This window comes from Paramisgurnus dabryanus, chromosome 10 (genome assembly GCF_030506205.2).
Source record: "Paramisgurnus dabryanus chromosome 10, PD_genome_1.1, whole genome shotgun sequence".
In the NCBI taxonomy this organism is placed as follows: domain Eukaryota; kingdom Metazoa; phylum Chordata; class Actinopteri; order Cypriniformes; family Cobitidae; genus Paramisgurnus; species Paramisgurnus dabryanus.
In genome coordinates, this window is record NC_133346.1 from 8,362,281 (window position 1) to 8,384,065 (window position 21,785).

The window sequence follows — 21,785 nt, forward strand, 5'->3', positions numbered from 1 at the left end:
TTGCGTGCATTTGTATTCAATATGTTTTTACTTTAATTTCAATCATGTAGAAATGAATCATACAATGTTCCAAAATTGTGTTTTACAATGCATACACTGAACACTTGATTATTTTAGATAATACAAACATTAATATTAGTTAGATTTGTAAAATTTGTGCAAACTGTTCAGACTTCAGAAACATCTTTAAATATAACATCATGAACCGAACCGGCCTGGAGGCGAGTACAAAAAAGCAGAGAAAATTCTGTACAAGCTTGTAAATATAACAAAATCGGGCAAAAATTAAAATGGTCCTATATATGATTCCAGTAATATTATGCATTCGTTTAGGATTAAACTATAGATTAAAGAGTAAATATCAGTTTTTGGCATAATTCTCCCCTTAAAAGGAATACGCTATCGTTTTTTCAATATTTTACTATGATCTTACCTCAACTTAGATGAATAAATACATACATACATACCTACCTACCTTGTTTAAATGCATGCACTTTTAATCTTTGTACAGCGCCTCGTGAATGTGTTAGCATTAAGCCTAGCCCCATTCATTCCTATGGCTCCAAACAAAAGTTTTGTTGGTGGCTTCTAAATTCATCCCTGTTTGGATCCTAAGGAATGAATGGGGCTAGGCTAAATGCTAACACATTCACGAGGCGCTGTGCAAAGATTAAAAGTGCACACATTGAAAAAATAAAGGTATATATTGATTTGTCTAAGTTGTGGTAAGAACATAGTAAAATAGTGAAAAACAGTGGTGTTTTCCTTTAAAAACGTATCCAAAAACGTTCATAATAAAATGCGATGACGCATCTGATTAGTATTTTAAACCACAGATTTAGGTACAATAATGTTGCTATGGTTACATCAGCTTGGTTCTGTAAAATGCTGATGTAAGCTATATCAATTGGCAAATCACTTTCCAATATTTTTCACATGAACATGCAATAAATAAAAAATGTATGCTGTGCAATAGAATCAAAATTAACTATAACATATAAAAACTTAATTAACATAAGACCTGAAATGGCAGGACAAAACAACCTGGTTTTGTTAATCCTCATCATCATCATCATCATCACAAAGCAGAAATGTGCATTTTTCAGTTCAGGATAGAGTTTCTATAACAAACGTGAGGTCAATATCCCAAAAAATAAAACCAGCAGAGTGCAGTTGTAAAGAGACCACAACAGACTCCTCCCACTTTGGGGACTATAACAGCACAAATTTACACCGAAAACACACAATTATGTGAAATAAACTCGCTCAGCTAGTGTTACACATAGGAAACTATTGCTTCATAGGTGACAACAGAAAGCACTTCTTGTTTCTTGGCCTGAGATTTCAGCGTCACATTTCACACCAGCTGCCAAACAAAGCTTAGAGTAAAATGCTGATAGGGATGCTGACGGTCAGAAAAAAATAAGTCTTTTAAAAAGAAAAAAGAAATTAGTGTTGATGAAAGGGTGAAGCGAATGTTAAACTGGTCCATTCAATATCAATAAATACAATAAAGACTATTTCTATCTAGGTCTAGTGAATGCATTCGATGGGCTCCAAAGAAGTTGTTGACTAACATTACTATTCATCAGTTACCCAGGACGCTGCTACTGCATGTAGTAAACATAACTCTGTTACTTTGGATTAATACATTCGAATCAAATACTGCATTACATGTTACTTCCCAATCTTTCCTCAAAAATCCCTGGTGACAAAAAGTCACCACATTACCATGTTTAACTTTTTTTTGAGTAGTTTAAGAGGTTAATGAACAATAAATAACAAATATAATACACAACAAAAACCTGAAAACGAACTTAAGGTTTTTGGTCAAAAATATGTGTGTGTCCAGAGAAAACATGTCTAACTATTACCTATCATGAAATAAGCACTGATGAAAAAGTTGATAAGTCGTTCAAATCCAGTCAATGTTTGGTGCAAACAACCTGAAAGTCTGTGCTGATATTAATGTGGTTGAAATACAGCACCCACGCTGCAGGTCAATTCCATACAGATGAGATAATGCTGCTGATCTTAAGGCTATCACATGAGGTCTTCAAACAAGTGCATCCTTCAGAGGAAAACCAAATGCGCATCACTGGAAGGTCCTAAGGGAAGAACAAAAAATAAAGATCATGCTTTAAGGGTAAACAAACACCAAGATCAAGATATTGTGAGTTCAACAAACAACTTTTAGATTCCAGGCATTTCAGATTTTGCTTCAAAAACGGCGCAAAAAAATGCAACCTTGCCGCTTTTCCTCCTTTCCAATGCGTTTGGGTGACATGTGTGTCGCATTGCTCTCTATTTGAGCGACATTAAAAATAACATATTTGTCACTTTGATTGAAGTGTATGGGGACTGAGGCACTTGGACTAACATCCTTTATGTTTAAACAGAAAGTCATATTAATACCAATACCCGATAACTACTACGCACCTGACTGAGACTTACCTGACTAGGACTCGTTCTCCATGGTAACGGAAACAGCATGACATCCCTCTGGAATAGAAACAGAGACAATTCAGGCCTTTATAAAACACGTTGATTTGTACGCATTTTAGTGTAATAAAGCCGGTTACATCAGGGTAGTAATATGGTGCATATAAAAAGAGCAGTGCTGCTGAATAAATAAGCCCAAGGATAAAAAAGGAAATCATACCCTGTGGTGTCTTCATATAAAAAACTAAAATACAATTGCTACATCCCAGTGTGCCTACTTATACTTTGCCCTAAAAGTATGTACTGTTTTCGTTAGAGATGCAACAAAATACATGCATTCGATATCAGTTGGTAAAAACAATTTTTGACCCTAAAGCTAGAAGTATACATAAGGGGTCCACTTACAGTGCGCGTGAGGCAAATTTCATCATCAGAGTAATGTGCGTATTCAGTAAGTGGACCACCAGATTTTTGTAAACGCACATTATTATTTTTTTTTTTTTGAAGCAGATGGTCTGTTCTTTCATTTGATATATAAATGTTGTATTTTACATATGTTTATATATTTTAAGAAGATAATTTTCTGTAAGGCATTAAACTTTTGTGAAAATCATGAAAAATGCTGGCCCTACACTGCAAAAAAATTATTTTCAAGAAAAAAATGTTCTTAGTATTTTTGTATTGTTTTCAGTAAAAATATCTAAAAATTCTTAAATTAAGATACTTATTCTTAATGAGCAAAACGACCCAAGAATATACTCTTTTTAGACCAATTTAAATATGAAATTTAAGTGATTTTGTGCATAAAAAAGCAAAAAAATCTGCCAATCGGGTAAGCTTATTTTTCTTGAATTTAGTGTTTAAGAAAGATGTTTTTGTTTACCCCATTGGCAGATTTTTTTTGCTTGTTTTACGCACAAAATCACTTAAATTTGATATTTTTGGTCTAAAAACTTGACTTATTTTCTTGGGTCGTTTGCTCATCAAGGAAAAGCATCTTAATTTAAGAATTTTTAGATATTTTTACTGAAAACAAGATAAAAATACTAAGAATTTCTTTACTTGGAAATCATTTTTTTGCAGTGTAGCTGGCAACTTAAAAAAACGCTGGCGGGGAAAGAGTTAATCATCGTATCGGCAGAGAAATTTAGTATTGATGAATCACTAGTTTTGTTATAAGAAAGTATACACATTTTAGTGCAAATCAAAAAAGTATGCAAATATCGAGACATACTAACATGCAAGTGTAATATTTACTATACGTGACCCTGAGCCTCAAAAAAGCAGCACGGGTATATTTGTAGCAAAAGCCAAAAATACATTGTATGGTCGAAATAATAAATGTTTCTTTTATGCCAAAAAATCATTCGGATATTAAGTAAAGATCAAATTCCATCAAGATATTTTGTAATTCCCTAACATAAATATATCAAAACTTTCTTTTTGTAAGTGGATGCAGTTGCTAAAGACTTTAAACAACGATTTTCTTAATATTTTAATTTTTTGGACCCTCAAATTCCAGATTTTCAAATAGTTGTATCCCAAATATAGGCCAAATATTGTCCCATCTTAACAAACATCAATGTAAAGCTTATTTATTAAATGATGTGCAACTCTCAATTTCAAAAAATGTGACCTTTATGAATACATTTTTTTGCTGTCTTTTTTACAGGAAAAAGTAGACCCATACTAGAACACATACTTCAGGGATACTAACTTCAACTTATTACAATGTGGGATATAATAAATCTAATTTTGCATACTATTTATAGCGGATAGTATTCAAACTGGGACACAGGTAATGTCGTCTAGAAATAGTTGTTGTGACGTACCGATGTTTGCACGACTGCCGTCTTTGGACTCTTCAGAGTGCATATCGTTTCCTAGGAGATGATTCTGTGACTCACTCAGAGGTCTGGGGTTTGTCTGTCCATCAACTGCGCTGTTACCATGACAACAGTTATGCCATCAGTTATAAAACACTTAAACCACCCGAAAATAAACCTCACCCTGGATGACATTAAAGTGATAATGTTTCTAGGAAAAGTAGTACTTTAAAAATGCTTGGAATTTATAGCTCATTTCGTCTTTACATGTACATACAAATCAATAAAACAATCATGGTTTAATTTGTCCTCATGACTGTAGTATTAGACTGTACTGTAGTTTCTCATACACTAAAATAAGAGCAAAATAACTGATACTGGAAAAAAATTAAGACTGTAGTTACCATTTAATGGATTGATGTTCAACATTGCCTTGTTCTGAGTCAGTGTTGACTAGTCGAGTGGGGAATGTGTAGCCATCTCCCAAACTAGAGAAAGAGAAACAATAGCTTGTGCATAGCTTCCCAAAAACAGTAGACAGGTTTTTCATACGATTAATAACACAATTATTAATATGTAAGCCAGTCTGCAAAAACCCAGTTTAAAGGTGCATTGTGTAGCTTTAAGAAATGCATATAATATACATAATTATATTATCAGTGGTGTATAAAGACCTTAGATCAGGGGTCTTCAACGTTTTTTGGGTCGGGGACCCCTTAGATGAGAGAGGCATGGAGCAGGGACCCCCCTAATACTAAATGTGTAAAACAGAGATATTTAAGTAAGCAGTAAGGTACGAGAGGCTGCCTTTTCGTATTAGGCACAACGCAAAGTGGAGTAAAGTACAACTGATGACCAATCAGAATCAAGGACTGGGACTGTTTTATAAATAGAAACAAACCATATTGTCACACAGCCATACTATTAACATGCATAATTTTTTTTTGATAAAGTAGATTTAGTTTTTATATTACTATAATAATAATAATAATATTATAATATTATTTTAAGGTATTTGCAGTGTAATATATTTTCATTTTACTGTGAATTGGACAAGGGCTTTCAGTTTATAAAGAAGACTGATCATGGTGAATGGCACAAAGACTGTCTATTCTGGTGGGGATAGAGGTTGTGCTACTTTATAATTCTGAGGTCTGTTGCCTTTCTCGTGTATCATCATTGTCACGAGTTTAAGTAACGCAGGTTTATTTTCTGTATAGCTTCATATCAGACTCAGGAGAACAACATGCAACGAGTCCGAGCGCATCTCTTTGGGAAAACTTTTTGAGAGGCGGATTTCAACATGACTATGAATCTTGCACAAAGCACGGCGCGCGTTTCATTCATTTTTAAATGCGAGCGATAATTTTGTCACAGTTTAAAATGCAGACGTGGTGTGGTGTCATTTGCCTGTTGAATTAGCGCTTTAAATCTGAACCGCGTGAAACAGCCGTACGTCCAAGTTCAGAAATATAGATGAGACATGTCGCACTGATTCTAAAATGACATTCTGAAAGAAAGACACACATAAGATTTACCTGTTTTATGATGACTTTTCTGTCGCTACTGCTGCTTCCTGAGTGGACATTTATAATCTTTAGATATTGTATTTTGGTCTGCTGGCTAAACTGAACGCGCGCCTTCAAACCTATGCGGCCACGCACGTGCACAACTTAAAGGGGACATGTAACGTTTTGTACATATATTTTACGTTTTAAGCAAAAAATAGCTTGTCGTCAAACATCCTTTGGCGGACCCCCTGCAGTTCCGTCACGGACCCCCTGGGGGCCGCGGACCCCCGGTTGAAGACCCATGCCTTAGATAATGAACTGTATTGTTTTTATTACCGAAGAATGAGCCAGTTTTATCTACATACACCACGGGTCCCCTTACATGAAAGTAGCCACCATGTTTTTACAGTAGCCCTAAACGGACAAACTGTTCTACAAAGCATTGTCTCAGATGATGACATGTTTGTCCTGTGGCGGCCACCGTAGCTTCACTCCATTTAAAATGGAGGGGTGAGATGTTGACTGAGTTGTTGGTTGAAATTCACAGTCTCACCACTAGATGCCGCTAAAAATCTACACAGTGGTCCTTTGAGTCATTTTTACCCTTTTAGTTTCTACATAAAATCATCCTACATAATGTTAAAATAATTCTTTTTTTTTCTTTTTTTGACTGAGAAAGGTCATGCGAAAGAGTAAAATCAAAGAGTAAAATTAAACTTTGATGCTCCTAATCTCATAATTAACAAGACTTTTTTTGGTATAGCTGACATGGACAAAGACAGGGTTCTTGCAGGTTTCAGCAAGTTAAATTTAAGACCTTTTTAAGACCTTTTAAGACCATTATGAGTAAAATTTAAGACCAACACGACACATTACTAGAAGCATTCAAATGATCTCAGCAATTCTTAAAACGTTCTATTTTTATTGATTCAGCTATAGAAAAATATATAATGAACGCAGTTTTAAAACAGATAATCAAAATACATGGAAATACATTATGCTTCACTCTATTAGACCACGAGTGTTGGCGCCGACAAATTTTACCCATAGCCCTTTAGGAAGAGACTTCTGACAATGGAAGCCCAAAAATGGCTCATAGTGAGCCATTGAAATACATTGAGTTAGAGGCAAAGAGCTGTGATTTTTCTTAATTAATAGTCAAGAAATGCATTGATTTACAATATTTATACCTCACACTAATATGTGTAAGTAGTATTTTTATAAAATTCTATCAACAATGTTTTTTGACTAATAAAATTCACTAATATTACATCACTTGGTATGGTCAGCTGCTGGTTTGTGCCTAGTTTTACATTGCCTCATACAACTTTAAAGCTTTAAAATGCATCACACTCTGTAGTACGTAAGCTTATAGGGGAGGTTAGAGTCGTATAATAATAGAGTTACGACACTCACATAGACGTCCGTTGTAAGAATGGAATGCGGAAGTAACAGCGTTTCATGTAGTGACCGACGCATAGTTCCAAACGCAGCACTGAAGCCCATTCATTTCAATGGCACCTGCTGGTAAATCGATGAAATTACCGTTTCTCTTTACATTTTCGGACATTTCATTAATATAGTCAACAGTGATATTTTATGAACTCTGCTGTAGGTAATGATTATCGTTAATAATAACTAGTAAAATTTTTATATTTTAATGAGTTGTGTATAATGTGTGAATAATATAGATTTAATGGTTTAATATTTTATTACTGGTGGCCATCTACTTTATACTTATCTTTTTTATATATTACGAGTAACACTAGGGGGCAACAGCGACAAGCTAAATGCCTTATAAGAAAGTCACACTGCTTCACAATGCTGCTATGTGTTTCATTGTGTTTGGTAAGTAATACGAGTGATGTATCCTCGAAAATCATGTATGATTATATTATCATTTAATGTGAATTTAAAATATGAATTTAGTGTGTTTCTGTTATGCTTCACTGTTACAAATAACCGCGTTGGCGATCTTTTTTGTGATTTTAATATAGTAAAAGTGTAGGAATTATGTTTTTAGCAGATTGATAGCCATTTATATAGCCATATTTTGCTACAAAAATAAAAGACAAACTGTGTTGCTGTAGTTGGTATAGATAACCACAGTTATATTTGGGCCACAATTAACTGTTTATCTTTATTAACTGATTTACTATATTTCCATCACTCCCTAGTAAAAAAACGTTATAAACATAGTAAGTATAGTGATCAATTCACATTACAAGCTAATATTTATCTAAAATAGCTGAAAACCTATGCAAACAGATTGACAGCCCTGCTTGGTTTGGAACTGCAGAACGTTACATGAATCACGTGACCGCACGGCGGCGAGATCAAAGCGTTTCGTAACTCTGTTATTATACGACTCTGGGGGAGGTTTCCCAGACAGGGATAAGAGCTTTCCAAACTTGAAAACAATTTGCACTGACATATCTTAAAATACATCAAAATGCACACAAGTAATGGTTTTAGTAAGGCATGTTTATTAAAACTAGTTATATGTCATAATTAAACTAAGGCCTAGTCCTGGTTTAAGCTAATCCCTGCCCGGGAAACCACCCCATAATGTTTAATGTACAACTGACTGTGTGCTGTGTATGTATCTTGTGCCTGTTTATAAATATACAAAGAACAAAAGATCACTTTCAATTATTATTAATCCCTAAAAGCATTAATAAATGCATTTTATGAAAACAAGTTATTAATAAATTAATGTATTGCATTTAATTGAATACAGAATCACAGAGCCAAAAAAAAAACACTCCACCCATACGTTTTATGCATAAATATGCACTATATACACCGCCATCAGGTTTAATAGCCTCTCTAATTACACAATAACGGATTAATCTGCATTAAGAAAATGAAATTTACCATTAAAAGGCTGTTTGATATGTTTGATATGTGTTGCTAACGTTAGCTCGGCTGTAGCATCCGAAGAGTCGCATTTCTTATTTCAGAAATGGTTTTAGTTCAGAATATTAACTTTGAAATTAACTTTAAAATATTAATTATTATTCGTAGTTAATCGTTAATTGTTGTAATATGCTTATGACTTGCGAATGTAATGCTCAGTTAAATAAACCAGGCGATGCCGTATGCAGCAGCCGCCTATGCGAAAGGGCTCTGATTCTACCGCTGTTCATCTAACCGTAACTCCTGAACAGAGGCGATTCTAGGGTTAGAGCTTTAGGGGTGCTGAGCACCCAATGAGCTCCGCTGCCACCACCCGCTCTTTTTTCCTACAGAAACCAATAATATGTTTATTGTAAAATAGCTATCATTTTAACATTGGTTCAACTAACTCCAAAATAAAGATTTTTTTGGAGACCTTTCAGGCATGAAAATGGGTCAGGGGTGAAAAAGATGAGAAGAGAGCATGCTCCCCCTTAGAATTTTTTTTAAATAACATATTTTAAAGCATCAATCTGATGAGTTTTCAGATGCATTTTTTTGCCAACCTTTTTATTTCTAATTAATGGTGAGCTAGCACATTTTTGCCATTAATGCCATATTAAAGTCTCAGGACAAAAGGTGGGCTACACCAGCAGTGTGGGTAAGGTTTTATGTGAATATACAGTGTATCGTTTTAAGCCTTTGTCAAAATGACAAATCTCCTAATTTATAACTTTTATGCCTACAACATATGGTAGGTTTATTAATAGTTTGTTAATTTGCAGCTTTTCTTTTAACAGTCCTTTAATTGAACCATTACCTTTACTATATGTCTAAAACAAAACACTTGTGACTCCTGCACTAAGGGTTAAAAACGTTATCCCCTTCATATTAGTCTACATGTGACAAACTAAAAAATATTTATTGTCTAGTTTGATAGTCAGACAGTTAGTGATTTCACACATAACTTACCGGTAGCCTACTGGTGGTATACAGTGATATGTAGTTTGTTTTCACTCTGTTCCAAACGCCATGTTTTCATGACGACTGACCAGAAAAGACGCACGTGATGTCATGTTTACATGACTCCCGATTGTTAAAATAAGTCTCAAATTAATGATAAATCATACAATAAACTTTAACAATGGAGACACACGCATGCAACTACCCACTGAGACGCACTGCATGCGTCTTGCGGAAGAACATTGTAACCGGCGCTACTTCTCTCCGTTTAAGTCTATTGACGAGTCACCCAGCTACTGTGCTACTCCGCAGCGCGCGGGTACCCGCCGGACTAAAATAATCCGAAAAGAAACAATTATTATACGTGTACCATGGTGATTTATTATAAGACAAAAACACGGCTTGAAAGATTGATTTGTGATGTACTCGCTCATTATAAACATAAAGTAAACATTTTGTAATATTTGAACAAAAAAGTTGCATCTCAACACTTTTAACTGATTCTCACTCTGCGTGTGTTTCGCACTGAATGGTCGGGCTAAGCGATGCAGGTACGGAGAAGTAGAATAAGAGGATGACACCATTTGCTAAGCGGGGAGGTTTTCATTTTCTACCTTATTATTCATTTTAAACCACAAACTACGGAGTATGTTTTGGACATTATTTAACCTGGTCAAAGACGAACGAACATTTTAGAATAATTAAATTTCTTGCCCCAAGTTTTAGGGGTGCTGAGCTCCTTTTTAGGGGTGCTGAAGCACCCCTAAAAAGGGGCTAGCCTCGCCCATGCTCCTGAAGCATTTGCGCAATAAAAAAGTTTGAATTGTTCCTAAAAGAAGACAATTGCACTTTTTTGAAATATATGGTTTATTACGGTACTTTCTTGCTTTCCGTCTGCCAATCGCTGCTGTTTGTGGAGAGCTGAAGGGAAAGCGCGTTAGGTTCAAGTGCATCGCAGCAAAGAGCAATATTAAAGTCTAAAATATAAAACTGTGTAATACTAAAGTTGACACGCTGTTGGTGGCTCGTGACTCGACGGCCCGACTGTTTAAGTTGATTTTCAATAAAGCAGCATTGATTTTTGTTCGCTTCTGTGTCCTCTATGTTTCAGAACCTGGCAAATGCTCAGGTAAGCCACGGGCTTATAAATTACCCCGAAAAAGATTTTTGCTTATACAAAACTAAATTTAAGGATTGTTTCTCGCCAAACCCACAGTAAACAGTCAGATCACAACACCCAGGCACGTGCACACATAGACATCAAAGGGGGCTTGAGCACCTGCCCTTTTTATTCCTGGAGAGAAAGTGCCCTTTTTTTCTGGGGTGCTTTTTAAAAAAAAAAAATAATATGATCTTTATTCATATAACAACTGATGTTTGTCTGTTTCTTGTGTTTTTTACTTGTTGCTTATTTAATTTAACATGAATTTATTCAGAAATCATTTAAATGAGATTTAAACTCTTATATAAAGAAAAATAGCGCTATTTGTGGCACACAAACGGTTAAAAGATGAGTCCCGCCTCCAAAATTCAAATCGCTAATATGATTGGCTTTACCTTTCCTTAGTCCCGCCTCTCTAACTTACTTCGCTTTATGATTGGTCTGTCTACACTCGTGCTGCATCATTCAGGCTTCAAGCGCCAAAGCTCAGCCTGAACGAGACGCGATCATGTGCATGATTATGCAGGCAGCTACCGGTAAGTGTGTGAGGAAGAAAGCATTCTTATATTAACAGTTTTATGCACAAAATATGGAACACGTTGTTACACATATCGATTCAGGGACATTGTTTTCCATGGCAATCCCATATTAACCTGAAGAGTTGCAAACTTGTAACAGTGTAGTGTAGTTTAAACAGACTGCTCATAAAATAATAAAGCACAAACAATAAAATAATTGCTAACTGCCGTTGTTAGCTTTTTTGTTTGCGTTTTTTGTAATGGCTGTTAAATAAGTATAATGTGTTATACTGGAGTGCTGGAGTAGATTGGGAAGAAATCTGATGGTTCAGTATTTTCACTGACATCACAAAAAAGTAAAATATAAAATACAAATAAAATAGGCCTAATCTATATTTGTTGTTTCTGACATGTGTAACCCTAATAAATATGAAACCTAAGATTAAAGGTGCCATAGGATGTGTTGTCATAATATGTTAAATTGTTCTTTGACAATTACATAGAAGGTATGTTGCTTTATTAAGTGCAAAAATTATCCAGAAACGTTTTTACATGTCAATTTACAACCCTAGAATTTGTCATTTTAATGAAATGGTCTATTTTTGCCCTATTTGAAAGGGTCATGAATAATAATGTTGAGCTCTGCTCTGAGGCTCATGCCAGAAGCTCACATTAGTAAACAGACCTTATATTTTGAGCCCTTATCAGACAAAAATACATTTTGAGTAACAACTAACAACTAATCAGCTAAACGCTAGCATATGATATAGCATTTATTGGCATGTAGCGCTTACTCAGCAGTCACAACTTTGTTTTTAGCATTTTAACAAATTTGTAATTAATGTGTAATTTAATGTTTTCAAAACATGCACATTGTGTAATGGCTTCCTTTGCTGCATTATAAACCTAGACTACTAAGGAGACCATGGTGTCTGTGTGAACAACTGATTATTTTGTAGACATCTTTTGAAAATTAAACAATTGCGTGAGTTTGAGGAAGATAAAATTAATTAACTTTTTAAATATTTTTTTAAAAAGGAAGTCAGAATTGCGTTAATATATATACTTTTTTATACATAATTATGAGAATTGCCCTTTATTTCACTTGAGCCCCTGCCCCTCAAAATGTCTGTGCACGTCCCTGACAACACCTGAAATATACCTTATGGCACGATTTGCGTGGATTATGACAAAGGGCAGAAAGTTTCTTTTTAGAGACCCACCATCATACACTTTCTGCCTCCGCCACTGATTAAGTTAGTTCTTCAGCAAAGAGGTAAGAAATTTAAGACTTGGGTAAATTAAATTTAAGACCTGGGATAAAAATCTGGGTGTTTTTAAGACTTTTTAAGGCCTTAAATTTAACATTCTGAATTTTAGACTTTTTAAGACCCCGCGGGAACCCTGAAAGAAAGATAACTGCTAAACTGATTGTAAAAGAAAACTGTTTTACCTGCTGTAAATTGGTAAGCACCAGTATTTCTTCTGGTCTCCAAACACCTGGGTAATATTCTTGCGACAGCCCAAAGTGAAACCGTTTTTATCCGGGCCATTTCTGAACACTGGCGCCCTAAAAGCCTCTAAACGAAAGAAATGAAAGATGAGATTGAGATCTTTTTTGCACAACAGACGTCTACCACATACCATCACAAAATCAAAGCTTTCATTGTGAGTAGGTCAAATATAAAGTGTGACCTGAACTTTCTTCATGGGCGTAAGCACAATAAACCCCTACATTACACTTCTAATAGCTTGAATTTTCTTAAGTCACATTTGACTGTTATAGATAAAAGATAACAAATAAAGACTAGAATTCATTTGGCTTCACAACACTTAAAATTAAGCATTAATGTGATGTTCAAACTACTTTTATGACACTGGAGTAAGGCAGCAAGACTGTACACACATTGCAAAGGTTTGCAATAACTGAATAATTTTAATACTTCAAAATATGTTTAGCCAAAGTTTTAGGTGGTTTTTAGACAGAGAGACATGTGACACAGAGAGAAACATGCATGTTGTATTTTACAGTTTTTAAATATATTTTACCATGATTCAAACAGACTATATAAACGTAAATCATTATTGTATTGCATATTGTATCATTCAGCAAGTTATCACGTTTCTTAAAGGGATAGTTCACCCAAAAATTAAAATTATGTCATCATTTCCTCACCCTCAAGCTGTTATAAACCTGTATAAATGTCTTTGTTTTGCTGAACACAAAGGAAAATATTTGTAATCAAGCCGGAAACAGGAGCACCATTGACTTCCACTGTAGGAAATAAAAATGCTATGGAAGTCAATGGTGCTTAAAAAAAGGTTTGATTACAAACATTGCCTAAAATATATTTGTTTGTGTTTAGCAGAACAAAGAAATGTATACAGGTTTGTAACAACTTGAGGGTGAGTAAATGATGACAGGATTTTTATTTACCTTAAATTATTATTATATATTTTTTTTTGAGATTGAGAGCAGAAATGAACTCCTAACTAAAGTCTGCTGTGATGACTAGGCAGCTAGAGCTGATTTAATCTCAGAAAAATGGAGAAAGTGAAGGGGAATCACTTGCCTATAGTGGTTCTGTTTTTTGCCACGAGCCAGAGGTGATAGCTGAACAGTGACAGGACGCTGATGAAAAACATGGCCGCCACAAAAAAGAGGAACAACACGTGGAACTTTGCCTGAGTGTTCGGCAGCTGATTCTGTTGAGCAAGACATCAAAGATGTGACAACGACACAAACTCAGATCCTGTGTCAAACAAATATCAGTGTAGCTCAGCTTGTATAAAGCTACAATGAACCTATTGACACACACACAAAAAAAACTTACAATACAAATGGTTACAAATGGACAGCTGATCTGTTTAAAGTGCACCTGTTTTGACCATTACTACATGTGTAATATATGTCTCAGGTGTGCCCAGGATGTTTCTGTGAAGCAAACAGGATACAACTCGCCTGTAGGGTGGAAACTATGGTAATGCAGGACTGTGGGCGGGGCTTTACCAGTGTGACATCATATTAACAAAGAGAATCAAAACGGCATGTCTAATGAGACTGCTTGGTTTAATGGGGATTAAAAAAAGTGAGTACATTTTCTTCATTGTAGGATGGTTGTGTTCACAGACTGCCAACATACATTTATGTTTAAACACCGTTTAAAAGTGGATTTTGCATAATAGGTGCCCTTTAAAGGTGAAGTGTGTATTTGTCTTTTGGTGCATTAGGATTAAATTGTTATCATCTGGACACTGCAGTGATTGCTGTAACGTCGATCATAATGATGTAATAATAACTTTAACTTGAATCATGAAAGATTACAGCTTCTCGTCAAAGCATTACAACTACATTCCCAAAATCATTAAAAGTTACACACATCACCTTTAGCCTATGCAAAGTTATCCAAAATGGTTCACTGGCTACACATGCATCACTTTCTTTGTTCACCAAAAACTAACCGTTGTGCCACCAAAAAGTGTTTGGATTATAAAAAAAAAATATATATATATATAATTTTGCAACAACGATTTATTTTTGACAGTGAGAAAACAAAGCAACAGTGTAACATCAAACCAACGCCCACAGTGACAAAAGAGCAAAGCAAGCCGGCCTGTTTTACCTCTGGGCATTGCTCTAAAGCCCTCCGTCTGCAAAGCTTCAAGCAAAGTGTTAAAAACACAGACAGAATGTTAGGGGCACAGAAATCTCTTTGTTTCAATATATGTGACCCTGGACCACAAAACCAGTAATAAGTCCCATGGGTATATTTATAAAAACAATGTATGGGTTAAAATTACTTTTTTAATTCCAAAATTATTAAGATATTAAGCTAAGATCATAAAGATATTTTGTACATTTCCTACCATAAATGTATCAGAATTGACCCTTATGATTGGTTTTATGGTCACTTTCTCAAACAGGTGCGAGTACAAATCTCATTATTCTTTAACAAACATGATTTGGCTGCAATATAAAGTTAAGTTGCCAACACTAAAATTTAGGCAGTTAACCGCCTACAGTCAACGTTTTTGTGAAATAACTGATCAACTGTATAATTTAGACATATTGTGATCTCACAACTGACTTTCTGCTAGCTCTTTCACATAATAAAATAACTTCTACTTATTTATTTTAGTAAGTAGGTGTGTAAAAGCATGATCATTTGCAGTCATTTAACACCTTCACAAGACCCTGTTTACCCTAATTTGGTACAATATTCCTCACTTAATTGTTTAGATCTGATCTGATAGGCGAATAGCTACAGCTACAATTATCACTGTAAAACATTACAAGGTGCAAAGAGTAAAAGTGTGAGAAATTGTGGATGTGTTAACTTACTGTCCAAAACTTGATAAAGTACTGCAAAACAGTGGCGGAGATGTAGATGCAGTACAGCATGGAGTACGCCAGAAACAGCACAAAGAACTTATAGTTGGAGAATCCGACACAGTTATTAACCCTGAAAGTAATGAAAATGGTGAAAACTGTCAAATAAGCAGAAACAAATCAAGCCAAGGTCATCATATTCACCCACCCAAAAACCACTTAAAAGAAGTTCTGCTTTAAATTAGTAGTTTACTATTGTTTCTAAGGTCCAAAGTAAGAGAATTACTGTGGGTTTACACCAGACGCCAGTTCAACCGCCAAGACACGTTCAGACGCGTTATCGCGTGAGGCAATGCGAACGACACGTTTGCCGCGAAAACATGCTATGCGCCTCAAACTAATATTCAAACAAAAAAAATATTCAACTCGAGCGAAAAATTCGTATGACACAGAGTTAAATCCCACAAGTAATCTAGAGTGAGTAACGCAATGCCCCGCGTTTGGTGTGTACGTAGCATTATACTGCGTTCACACCAGCAACGGTAGAGGCATCAAGCGCGAGTGATTTCAATGTTAAGTCAATGTAAAGAATTGTTTACGCGCGTCTGGAGGTCTTGCAGCGCGAATGAGGCGTTTAGCGCGACACGACATTCAGGCAGAAATTTGCGTCATGGGAGGGACTTCTGCGACTCCGCTCGCTTACTGTACTAGAGTCTAGGAATGGAACAAAAACCGGTTTCACGATTAACCACGATAGAATGCCCTGACGGTTAGTATTATCATTTACAATTTAATTATCATAACAACCATGTTTGATTACCGTGATTTTGAAAACTCGCTGTAAATCCTGTCCAGCCAGAATCTGTTTGACGCAGGCGTGCACATGCAACATATTTTTTTGCACAATAAGGCATTTAAGGGATAATGTATTGTATTAATTCACTGTAAACTTATTAGACAGATTTTTTTATTTTTTACCACAGAAATAATTTCAGGGACATGAAATATTAAATTGAGATTTTCAAAAATAAAACTTCTTCAAATGTTTTCAGTGTGTGTATCAGCTCTTTTTGAACATTTTCATCTCATTTTAACAAAACCATAATAATACTGATAACCGTGATAACAGCAGAAAATGTGCGAGTTGAAAAATCTGAACTTTGGTGGAAAATCGTGCCGCGTTAACCAATCAGGAGCTTGCTCTAGTAATGACAGGATTACATGAAGCGAGCGGAGTCAGAAAAGCCCCTCCCATGACGGGAATTTCCGCGTGAATGACTAGAATTTCACTCGCTGCTTTTAGTCGCGAATGAAGCGAGTACACTCAAAATGTTCAACTACGTGCAAATCGTGCTTTTGCCGCCTCCTATACTGCGTATTGTGTGAATCCAGCATGAAAGTAAGAAACTTCGAAAATCTGAGGTCATTCATACTTCTCATCAAAAAAGAAAATTTAAGTTACATACCAGGGACAATGGTGATCCATTTTCAGGACACATCTGGAAAAACAAAAGTGATGCAAAAATAAATATAAAAAAGATTTTCAACAACACGATGAAATCTGCTGGAACTCACTTGTCGCAGGTGGAGCAGTGATGGCATCTGTCTGGTTTAATCAGCTGACATCTGTCACAATAACGGATAGCTGGAGAAGATAAAGAAGTCATTATTCATTTAACAGCATCCTGCTTCTAATAGCATTGATGGACAACCAATCACAAAATTACAATGTTGTCATCACTGTTAGATTTTAATGATTTTTGAATCTATCCTACTGCATTTTACGTAAGCCATTTCAGTTTGTTTTTACAAAATAAAATTCCTAAAAGCCTTCCTTCCGCTGAACAAAACAGTCCCTGACTGACCTTGCTAAGGGTGCTGCGCAGTGATACGCAGAATTGTTGGATGCAGCGGTCATAGCTGTGTTTATCATAAATAAAGGACTGGAACTCACCATTTTATAAAATATTTTAAATTAAAACGTAGATAAAGTTTTTAAGTTGGAAATATCAGCTCACCTCCAGAGCCTGTGCGTGTATATACAGGCAGATCTCGGGCCACTCTTTTCAGGATTTCCTGCTGACCCTCTGGTCTCTCCTCCTTCTCATACAGCTCTTTTTCTGCCTTAGGGAGACAGAACTGGGACAGACAACAGGATGTTAAATAGATGCTTTCCTGATCTTCAACTCGAAGCATACGAGCAAAAACAAACACAACCACAATTGATAGTCTGCTATATTTTTTGGCCTTTTCACCATCTGTACTGACAGCACCAGTGGAGAGATGACAGGAGAGGTAATGACATGAACAAGACCCAAACTGAAAATACCCACATAAGCACCACAGCTTGTTGTGTCAACGCGGGTGCACTCACCAGGCTACACCTCTGCACCACAGGAAGCTAAAAAAAAGATCTAGTTTTATGCCCCTCCCTCCTCCTGCTCTCCTTTTCTCTGTCATTATATTCTGTGGTAATGAAACTACAGAGCAGTACATTTACAGCTCCCACTGCTGCACTGCCTCCAGATGTGAGTACTGAAGCTCAGTCTGTCTGAGAGAGAGCGAGCGAGAGAGAGAGAAAGAGTACCTCTTTGGAGGGGCCAATAGGCTTGGAAATGATGGCCTTCCAGTAGGACCACATGAAGATAAAGAAGAAGATGTGAAACACTATCAAATAAATAACTGCAACAGAAAAAAAAGAGGAAAAATTATAATTTTTTGGTGACTTCAGTGCTTTGTACTTTAACCCACAATAAAATTCACAAATGCAAAGGGAACATTAGTTCACTTTGGTATGGCAAAACATGTGACTAAAAACAGAAGGAGGCTGGATTAGGAAATGTAACTGCTTTTGCAATACTTTGTGGTTGGTAAATCTTATTAGTCCTGTTAACTGGGATAAATTTTCCCCAAAATCATTATGAAGAAAAAAAAATTTAGCATAAAGAAATGTGTGATATTTAAAAAAAAAAGTCATATGTCATAAATCTAAATTAACTCTACAAACTCTAAACTCTACAAACTCTACTATCTAAAAAGGTTTAATTTCCTTCATACAAAATATTATTTTTATTCAATGAATTGTTTTTGTGATGTTCAATGCTTATTAAATTAAAAACTTTTTGCATTTTTTCCTCTTACCTTGTTCCTCAGTGTTAGTGATTGTATCTGCAGAGAGAAAGTAGCCAAAGGTTATTCAGCAATCTCATAATAAACAACAATAGGCATCATTTACAAAACCATCTGCTGAGTACTGGGATACCACTCATGCTTTCTGTAGCTTCTCACCAGCCAAGCCCGAGCGGCGCAGTATGGCCGGAGCACTGGGTGACTGGTACTGCCATCCGGCAGCATTCTGCCCATACAATACCCTGGTTGCCAAGACAACCCAATGAATGACTGACAGCTACATGGTATGTGGGCACAGTCTGTGCAATCTATGACATTTATGTTTTTAAGGTTAAAGATTGCTCACACATAAAGGTGGTGGTGGTGGTGAATAAGGAAAGGATTTTAATATATGACAGCACTTTAGTTTACTAGGGCAGTAATCACATAGGAATGCACAATGAAGCGAGTGTATGGAGACTGATGGTAAAGTAATGACTGGGTGGAGTTAGCGTGTACGTACAGCTCACTATGAAGTGGTTAACAAAAGCTCAAGTTGAAGACTTGAAAGAAACCCGACTTTTATGAAACAAATTCACATTCATGTCTGCACATATCTGCGTAGCTTTACTTTAAATGTTTATAAATATGGGAAGTAAATGTAAATAAATGAGTTAAAGATGAAATTCAATGTCAGAATGAATTCACTGCTCTACATTTCATTCATCAGCTGACCAATGATGACAAACAAAATGTTGATGTTTAGTCTGAGTCTTCCTGGTAATAAAGTCACTATCAAGTCTACCTTTAGATTCAAATAAAAGCGGTGTAATTTAAAACTATAATAATAATAATAAATCACTCTTTTATGTAAAGTTAAGACATAACTCATATTACCTCATAGATATTTCTCCTAAACCTGCTCTTAGTTAGTATCAAAACGTCTCGAACGTCTTGGCTTAAGACTTAGCTTTTATCTGTTTGACAAATTGTAAAATTGTTGAAATCACACTGCAGACTTTACAAACACTGTTGACTTCCGATATAAATGATACACATATTTCCATACGTAGTAACCGAGCGGTTTTACAGCACTAATATCTGGTACCAGTCAGTCGCAGTCACTTCCTGCCCATATCACCATTCCAGTAACTTTTAACTCTGTGACATACTTAACCAAACAAACTGGGATGCAAACTTACATATACAGAGCTCCATCACGTAAGCGTAGTAGGACCAGCCCACGATCAGGTTGATAAAAATGACAGGTATCCAGGATAAACCCCGTTGACAGCATCTTACTGCTTGAGAGGGCGCCATCTTTAATCCGTCCGACCCTCGGGAAGGGTGCCACTGACGTCACGGCACGAGGCAGTCCGAGCGACGGGCGCGAGGCAAAACAAAGAATACTCTTCACACCAACAGCGCATTAAGTCTTCATTATCGTACAATTAAACGATGTTTGACATTAAATTTAAACTGGAGTTTATAAAGTTCATTATAAATGAAGGACTGATACAATTACTGCTTACATTTCCCTATATAGGATTTTTGTTTAGTGTTACATTGTGTTTATTTTGTTTACAGTAACTCTCCATATCAAGAAATCTTAAACAAAATTAAATCGACAGACATTGTTTTATCGAGTCAATATGTTTAATAAAAACCCACTGGACATTTACTGTGCCTGTTGTATGAAGCCTAAACACAAATAAATAGCAACGAATAAAACGCTGTGTTTTTACTTTATCTATACTCTATTTATTATATAATGACCTAGATTATGTTATATTAATCGTACAAAACGTTATTTGCAATTTTATGTCCGGCCAGCAGAGGGAAGCAGCACAATTGTTTTAAGTGGCCGTTTCTCAATCGGAAGGCTGCAGCCTCCGGAGGTCGCACTTGTAGGCTGCATATTGCATACATCATTAAGATTTATGTTTTTTTTTTAGAATATTAACAATTATAAAGTTGAATGTTATTCTTAGTTAATCGTAAATTGTTGTAATATGCGTATGACTTGCGAATGTAATGCTCAGTTAACTTAAATAAACAGGATTGATGACGTATGCAGCCTGCATATGCGACCTTCGGAGGCTGCAGGCTCCCGATTGAGAACGGACAGTATCGGCGTTGTGCGTGGGCGTTTCACGTTTCATACTCTTTATCCTTCACCTTGTGTTAATAAATAATCTTTGTCAGTAGAGTTTGAACGTATTCAATAAAAACATAATTTGCATATATAAACTCAAGTAACAATATACTTGCATTAATACAAGAGCTCACGCACCATTTTAACTTCTTATCATAAATCCATTTTTTATATATTCTGAACATGCATACGCAAATGTATAACAGAGTGTCGTCTTTATTATATTAACAAGGTCACTTTGTTGATACTGTTTAATATTTACATTTACTCAAGTAAATACAGCGCGTGGTTCACAGCTTATGAATATTTACAGTTTTTCTGAATTGCTAAAACACATTTTTTGAAACCATCACTCATTTTCTCAAAACCTTAAACACAAATCCCAATTTTAAACAAAATTCACAGAACCTCTGACTCTTCTAGCAAAATCAAACAATTCCTTCAAAACCATTTCACTTGTACTCAAAATCAAACTAAGCTTTCAAATCCTACACACATAAGTCTATAATATAAAACACTACAAGCATCCATTAGACACTACCTTAAAAAATGGAAAACACATCCAGGAGATCTGCTTACAGAAAAATACATGTTTATTGTACATAACAACACATACTGTTAAAAATCTCTATTACTGTAATCACAAGTTTAGTTCAGTGAATATAGTGAATACTTTACTGTAAGTACTGCAAGTAATAGTAAGTTTTCAATATTACTGTAAGCAGCACTTGTATTTTGTAAAAAGTCAGCAATCCAACTGCAAATTTTGCCAATTGCATCGTCTCTGGTGTCCTTTTCTTCCTCATACTCTTCATCTACCTCTCAGACTGTTTCCAATTCACACAATTGGTAAAAAATACCATTAGATAAAA

The 21,785-nt window shown here is 35.6% G+C and overlaps 1 protein-coding gene across 2 annotated transcripts; it reads right to left on the minus strand.

The window, feature by feature from the left end:
- Window positions 1–5: 5 nt before the first annotated feature.
- Window positions 6–20,102, minus strand: zdhhc20a (zDHHC palmitoyltransferase 20a). 2 transcript variants are annotated; one of them, XM_065260549.1, is made up of 14 exons: window positions 19,961–20,102; window positions 18,792–18,818; window positions 18,238–18,332; window positions 17,669–17,789; window positions 17,226–17,295; window positions 17,117–17,149; window positions 15,663–15,783; window positions 14,944–14,979; window positions 13,894–14,026; window positions 12,774–12,900; window positions 4,673–4,756; window positions 4,275–4,384; window positions 2,455–2,502; window positions 6–2,108 (listed from the first exon to the last, which is right to left on the minus strand). In XM_065260549.1, the coding sequence occupies exons 1-13, from the start codon at window positions 20,076–20,078 to the stop codon at window positions 2,459–2,461; spliced, it is 1,119 nt and encodes a 372-aa protein (XP_065116621.1). In that variant the 5' UTR covers window positions 20,079–20,102; the 3' UTR covers window positions 6–2,108; window positions 2,455–2,458. The 2 variants fall into 2 exon arrangements, with proteins under 2 accessions (XP_065116621.1, XP_065116622.1); XM_065260550.1 differs by lacking the exon at window positions 14,944–14,979.
- Between the last annotated feature and the right edge of the window lie 1,683 nt (window positions 20,103–21,785).